This window comes from Rhinopithecus bieti, unplaced genomic scaffold, assembly GCF_001698545.2.
Source record: "Rhinopithecus bieti isolate Rb0 unplaced genomic scaffold, ASM169854v2 scaffold_110, whole genome shotgun sequence".
Classification (NCBI taxonomy): domain Eukaryota; kingdom Metazoa; phylum Chordata; class Mammalia; order Primates; family Cercopithecidae; genus Rhinopithecus; species Rhinopithecus bieti.
The window spans coordinates 2,260,357-2,267,662 of record NW_016803311.1 but is presented as its reverse complement, the minus strand read 5'-3'; the positions used below and the strand labels follow the sequence as shown (position 1 = coordinate 2,267,662).

General features: G+C 40.0%; 1 protein-coding gene across 1 annotated transcript in view; it reads left to right on the top strand.

Annotated features, from left to right (window-relative positions):
- GUCY2C (guanylate cyclase 2C) overlaps positions 1-7,306 on the top strand; it is an 83,350-nt gene that overhangs the window by 70,493 nt on the left and 5,551 nt on the right. Inside the window, exons 22-24 of the mRNA XM_017873408.1 lie at positions 2,431-2,623; positions 3,401-3,575; positions 5,285-5,383. Of these exons, the coding sequence (XP_017728897.1) occupies positions 2,431-2,623; positions 3,401-3,575; positions 5,285-5,383 (467 nt within the window). The remainder of the gene's footprint in view (positions 1-2,430; positions 2,624-3,400; positions 3,576-5,284; positions 5,384-7,306) is intronic.

The window sequence follows — 7,306 nt, the reverse complement described above, 5'->3', positions numbered from 1 at the left end:
TTTTTTTTTTTTTTTTATTATACTTTAAGTTCTAGGGTACATGTGCATAACATGCAGGTTTGTTACATATGTATACTTATGCCATGTTGGTGTGCTGCACCCATCAACTCGTCAGCACCCCTCAATTCATCATTCATATCATTGCCTGGTCTTTAATGCTGAGTTGTGACAACAACAATATCCTGGTTATCTGGCTGCCTTCCCAGGGTTTCACTGGTGGTGGTTTTAACCAGTAATGTCACTCAAGTGATTTGAATCAGCTGGCTCACCATTTCAGCTTTTTTCCTAGCCTTAGTTCAATATGCCACTTGGACCACTAGTTGGTAGATGTTTTTATTGGATTTCCAAAGATTATATCACACAAGCCTCTTCAGGAGCTATAATACATCATGGTTTCAGCACAACTCACTTTGGTTATTCATGTAAATATTATATTTGCAAGATAAAACTAATAACATGCATGAGCAATAACTAGAAGAATCAAAAAGAAATATGTGTAGCAGAGGGCAAATAAACTTAAGACTGCATGTAGGAACCAGATATCACCTAAACATTTATTTGAACAGTACCCCTTGGGGTAAATACATTAAAATAGAAGTTTCTTCTTTTTAAATTATTTTAATTTTAATTTAATTTAATTTAATTTTTTTTGAGGTGGAGTTTTGCTCTTGTTGCTCAGGCTGGAGTGCAATGGCATGACCTCAGCTCACTGCAACCTCTGCCTCCTGGGTTCAAATGATTCTTCTGCCTCAGCCTCCTAAGTAGCTGGGATTACAGGTGCCTGCCACCACACCCAGCTAATTTTTGCATTTTTAGTAGAGAAAGGGTTTCACCATGTTGGCCAGACTGGTCTCAAACTCCTGACTTCAGGTAATCCACACGCCTCTGCCTCCAAAAGTGCTGGGATTACAGGCGTGAGCCACCATGCCTGGCCAGAAGTTTTTTCTTACGGGAAGACTTTCTAAGAGATCTCCTCTGTATACTAATTTTATCTATGTCAGCAACAACCTGTTATCAAAGCTCATCATGTTAAGTCCCAGCCTTTCCTTCATTTATTTACAACATGAGTTTCTCTCTCTGGACAACACACTATTTTCCAAGTGTAATAGTCTGTTCTCACCCTGCGATAAAGAGCTACCTGAGACTGGGTAATTTATAAAGAAAGCAGGTTTAATTGACTCACAGTTCCACAGGGTGTACAAGAAGCGTGGCTGGGGAGGCCTCAGGAAATTTACAATCATGGTGGAAGAGTGAAAGGGAAGCAATTCTTCACATGGCAGCGAGAGAGAGTGAGCAAAGGGCGAGGTGCCACACACGTTCAAACAACTAGATCTCATGAGAACTCACTAACATAAGAACGGCAATGGGGAAATCTGCACACATGATCCCATCACCTCCCGCCGGGTCCTCCCTTAACATTGGGGATTGCAATTCAACATGAGATTTGGGTGGGGACATGGAGCCAAACCATATCACCAAACTCATATGACTTTTCAGATATAAGCAGTACAATGAATTGCAAATATGGCAGAATATCCAATTTTGTCATTGCGTCTATGTAGCCTCCAAAATACTATGCACTTTATACAGGGCATGTCAAGAACAACCACTCCAGATGTGTCCCTAGGAATCCAAGCCACAGCAAAGGAATGTTTTTCAAAGGTTCCAAGTTTTGTCATTGCACCAATTAAAAAGCTTTCTCCAGATGCTCTGGAGGTTCTCCAAATGAGTGTTAGAAATCGTTGTGGTTGATCGGTTGTTTTCTTTCTGGGACAGCCCAGAATTTATTTACATGATTAATTTTGATTAATTTTGCTTTTTAAATGACCCAAATCTGGTTCAAAATGTATCAAATAAACTCTGGTTCTTTAAATGCATAGTAATTTTTCATAGTAATATTATTTCATAGTAATATTTCATATTAATTTCATAATTATTTCACAGTAATATTAAGCAATGCCGTGTTACATATTCCAGGAAAGTAAAACTATCAATTTTGTTGGGAAATTCAAATCTGATAGCTGTGGTGATTTAAGTAATACCACACTCTCCTCAGCCTCTGCATATAGAGCCATATCTGTAAGAAGTTGATTATCAATAGAGAACCAAAAAGTGGGCAAGTGTGTATATGTGAGAGTTTTGAGGCTATTGAAGTTCTCTGTTCATGTGTATTAGGGCTAATAATCAAACACTAAGTTAATGTTGAACCTCCTTATATTCATCTGTGTTCACAACATTTATTATATGTGTATGTGTGTAATATGTTCATGTATATGATGTAAACAACCTCTGTTTCCTATTCACTCAATTGACTGGAAGTCTCAAATTCTAGAATTTCTAGTAAACAATCACTACTATCTGAAAGATTTATGTGAAACAAGAAAAAAAATTGCTGAAGTTGAAGGCATTTTGTTTCCTTTGTTCATCTAGGCTAGTGGTAAAGTCTCTGAAGGAGAAAGGCTTTGTAGAGCCGGAACTATATGAGGAAGTTACAATCTACTTCAGTGACATTGTAGGTTTCACTACTATCTGCAAATACAGCACCCCAATGGAAGTGGTGGACATGCTTAATGACATCTATAAGAGTTTTGACCACATCGTTGATCATCATGATGTCTACAAGGTAACCGCGTCACCTAACAGGCTGAAACCATTAATTGTACAACCCGAGGTCATCAGAGCCTGAATTGGTTGTTTCTGTTACTACTCTTGTCCTCTCTAGTTTCACATTTAGTGAATTGGTGGTTGAATCTGAGCTAAAGGTGAAGAGAAGTAGAAGAGTTAGAGGAGTGAGAAGTCAAAATTACCATTTAAGAAACAGCACAAAAGGTACAACAGGAAGTTCAGCAGGAATGAATTTAAAGTACTAAATTTAGACAAAATGGCATACTCTTAAATCACCTCCAAGAAAATGGGCGGTGTTTAGGCTGACTGCAAATGAAGCAGAGAAGACACTTGGGTTATAACAAATAGAAAATCGTGCTACAAGAATGTGTACAATTACACATTACAAAATGTAATATTCTGTCAAATAGTACGCTGACATTTGCTAAAGGATTACTTTTCAGGTAACTAAGGGTGTTCCTCAAATTACATAAAACCATTCAGATTATTTATTTGAACATTTCTAGAACTGTCACCACATCTGGACAATTTATATACTTATGATTTTTAAATGGCTAAATTCCTTTATAGCTATTTTATCACCCATTAACTAGACTATAAAAACCCTGAAGAAATTGGCATAGAACTGATTGAACTGGCCCCAGAAAAAGTGTAAAGGGCTATGCTCACACTGTGTTTCCAAATCACTTTTTGTGTTTAATGTGATTAAGTACTTCTGTTTAATGTCTATTCTTTTCAAAGGGGCAGAGCCACTCATGAGAAACTGTTTCCACAGGTGGAAACCATTGGCGATGCCTACATGGTGGCTAGTGGTTTGCCTAAGAGAAATGGCAATCGACATGCAATAGACATTGCCAAGATGGCCTTGGAAATCCTCAGCTTCATGGGGACCTTTGAGCTGGAGCATCTTCCTGGCCTCCCAATCTGGATTCGCATTGGCGTTCACTCTGGTATGGAGTTGAGCATCTTAGCAAATTGGGAACCATATGTACTGCTGGGCACCAATTAAATCAGAAAGGATCAAAGGTCTTCAAGTGTGATTGACTTCACATGTTTACTCTTAAGTCTTTCTGCCAAATGTGAGGTCCCACTATGCATCCTGAGATACTTAGACCCAGTTCCTAGAGAGCTCTAAGAACAAGACCTTTGAGGGCACCACTGACTGCTGAAACGATAACATGTACAAAAACAAGAAGCTTTGGACTCCTATTTAAATCACTATACCTATGATTTCATTTGTCTCCTCCGCATTCCCTTTCTCCCCACCCCCAATTTCAATATATTTTCCCACTAAAATATTATAGTATCTTAAGTGGATTAGATTATCCACAAGGGAAAATAAAAAACAGCTGGTGAAATTTCTATACTATTTATACCCCCTCCCCTCCCTGCCGCTGCAGTAGTACAGAGTACATGAGTCGTTTTCAAAGACCATGAAAGTTACATAGCCTTGTTAAAAGAAAAGCTTTATGCATATTAAATTTAACACAGTTTGACTGAGCAAAGAACAATTTTCAAATCAGATGGCCCTTAGAACCAGAAGAGGTTCAGAGAGCTTCAATGGGCAAGGTGGGCAGGCAGTGTTTATAGACAGAAGTGAGGGACAGAAGCAACTTGATTGGTCACAGCTCTGTGTTTCCCTGATTTGGTCAAGGTCAGATCAGTTGACAGCCTGTGACTGGCTGAAGCTCAGCTACTACGACTGGCTGAGATTCAGCTCTCTGTAACATAAGTATACCCTAGTTAGGCTTTTAGTTTGTTTATGTGTCAAGCTAGGTTGCAGTTTGTTTTGTAGGGACCCCTAAGAGGCAGCCTCAGGCCAAACTTAATTTAATTCAACAGCTTTGAACGTCAAGATTTGAGATGAGTTACAGGTGTTATAGAAAAACATAGTAAGAGAGGAACTCAGAAGTCATCTAGATGAATCTTTGCAAAGCATTGCTTAAAACCCAGCTTTGCAGTTTCTGAGCTAATCTTTACATTCTAAAATTGTTAACTCCTTGCACTCAGTCATTCTATGCAAATGCTTGACTGAATAACCCTTATTTCCTACCTAATATGCCACAGTGCATAGTCTAGCCTGGGCTTTTGTTCTACTTGTTAGAACCTCCTTGTGCCACAGGCTTCCCCATCCAGCTGCATTTGCCTGGTCCATGAAATGCTTAAGGAAGGTTATGCCTTTGCCTTATCTTCTGTCTTCCATTGTCATGGCACCAATCCCAGAAATGCCACCTTAAAATAAAAATAAAACAAACTTGAGCCATTGAAGCTTCAAGTCTACAGTGCCCTCCAGCAGTGTGAAATTCAGGATTGTGTGGTTTGGCATAGTAAGCAAGCAGTGGGGCTCATCTTCATCCTTCCCGAGAGCCTTCTATTTAAAATCACCTTTGCGATCTGGATCTCTGGATGCCTTCCTATTTGCTGCAAATATTGTTTTCTTTGCGAGAGCAAAATACTTTATGATCGCATGCACTGAATAATGATGCTTCATTGGATTCATCCATTTAAAGCAAAAGTCCCAGCTCACACTTCACATCCTCAGCCACTTCTCCATGACAGGAAGCATTCAGATTGTGACCATGCAGAGAGGCTTACCTGTCTTCACTCTACTCTGCAATTTCTGTTGCCTCCACTTCCTGCTTTCTGTCCTTCGTTTCAGGTCCCTGCGCTGCTGGAGTTGTGGGAATCAAGATGCCTCGTTATTGTCTATTTGGAGATACAGTCAACACAGCCTCTAGGATGGAATCCACTGGCCTCCGTAAGAAGGGAGATTGTTTTTCTCAGAGGACAAATATTCTGTCTTCCAGCAGAGGGCAACTGTGAGATAAAATGCACAATAAGGAGATACAAAGTGCCAGTGAGATGTAGAATAATTCTTCACATTAGCTGAACACAAACCTGTGTCAAGCCAGCTTTTGCTACATTTGCTTTTGTTGTTGTTTACTGATAATTATTTTATTCTTCCACTTTTGCTCAGTTTTAGACTGCTTCTATATTTTTGGCTCATATACAATGAATCCGGGGATATTCTACCTAGAATAGTCACGGCATTTACCATAGAATCATGAAAGTTAAAATAAAAATCAGTAGGCAAGGTAAGAACTATACACCCTGGTTCACATTCTTGTTTCCCTCTTATTTTGCTTTTTTGTTTTTGTTGTTTAGAGATAGGCTCTCATTCTGTCACCCAGGCTGGAGTGCAGTGACACAATCATAGCTCACTGTAAACTTGAACTCCTGGCCTCCTCCTCCCAAGTAGCTGGGATTACAGGAACATACCAGCACATCCAGCTAATTATTAATAGAGACTGGGTCTCACCATGTTGCCCAGGCTGGTCTCAAACTCCTGACCTCAAGCAATCCTTCCACCTTGGCCTCCCAAAACATATTCGATTTTTCTGGAAATCGATTTTTGTGTATTTGTTTGAGATGGGATCTCACTCTGTCGCCTAGGCTTTGGTGCCATGGCACAATCACAGCTCACTGCATCCTTGACCTCATAGGCTCTAGTGATCCTCCCACCTCAGCCTCCTGAGTAGCTGGGACTACAGGCATGCCACCATGCACAGCTAAATTTTTAAGTTTTTCTGTAGAGGTGTGGTCTCCCTATGTTGTCTAGGCTGGTCACAGATTCCTGGGCTCAAGGAAGTCTCCTGCCTTGGTCCCCCAAAGTGTTGGAATTACAGGCAAGAGCCATCATGCCCAACCGAGAATTGATTTTAGTAAAGAAAAATCTAAGCATTTGTTATATTCAAAGGAATATATTGCATTTGTTTGGCAAGGTAGAGGCACAATGTGCTGCATGAAGTAGATGTTCAATAAATATTGATGACAGTGCTAGTAGTAGAAATATATAGAAGAGAGAAAAAAAGCATTGGTAGACATGGCTGGAGCTTACAAAACCACAGGAGGCAGAATGGTATTTTGGTAGTGTACTGACAATCTGACACTAGTTTGTCCTGCCAAATCATGCTGTCAAGGAAAAGGATAAGGTCGGGGTCAGACACACTTGGGTTACAATTGAAATTATGTTAATCATTGTAAGTATAAGTTGGGGAGAAAGCTACCTGATCCTTCTAGCCCTCAGAAAGATAAAGATATAAATTGAAAATGGAATATCAACCTTGCCAGGAGGGTTTCTGAAATCATTTGGGATGATGTCATGTTAAGCGTTCAGCAATCATGGTACATGGTAGGTATACAATTTGGGATTGTCATTATTCTTACTGCTGTTATTGTTCATGGTATTGCTATTAGGCCCCTATACTGGGAAAGGTGGTACACATCATGGACTTGTGAATGGGTGTGCCCTCACCACTTCTTTTGTCAAAGGATAACAATGTTCCAGAAGAAGGAAATTTGAGAAAATCAAGACCCCACGACTCTCCCGAATCTTCACCTTGCCCACAAGTCTTTAGCTATTTACTAGAACTTTTCCACAGGCACCCAAAGCCAAACTCCAACACCCAAGCTTGGCACTACCAGTCAGATCTAAAACGAGGTCCCTCAGGCTACTACTCTGAGCTGGAATGAGAATCTATGGAGCAAAACCTTGGGATCCCCATCACTCAGGGCCCTGAAAACTGATGCCAGGCCTTCTTTCTTCCTATGTGAAATTATATTTCTTGTGTGAGGCCATTCTTGCACTGCTATAAAGAAAACCTGAGACTGAGTTATTTAT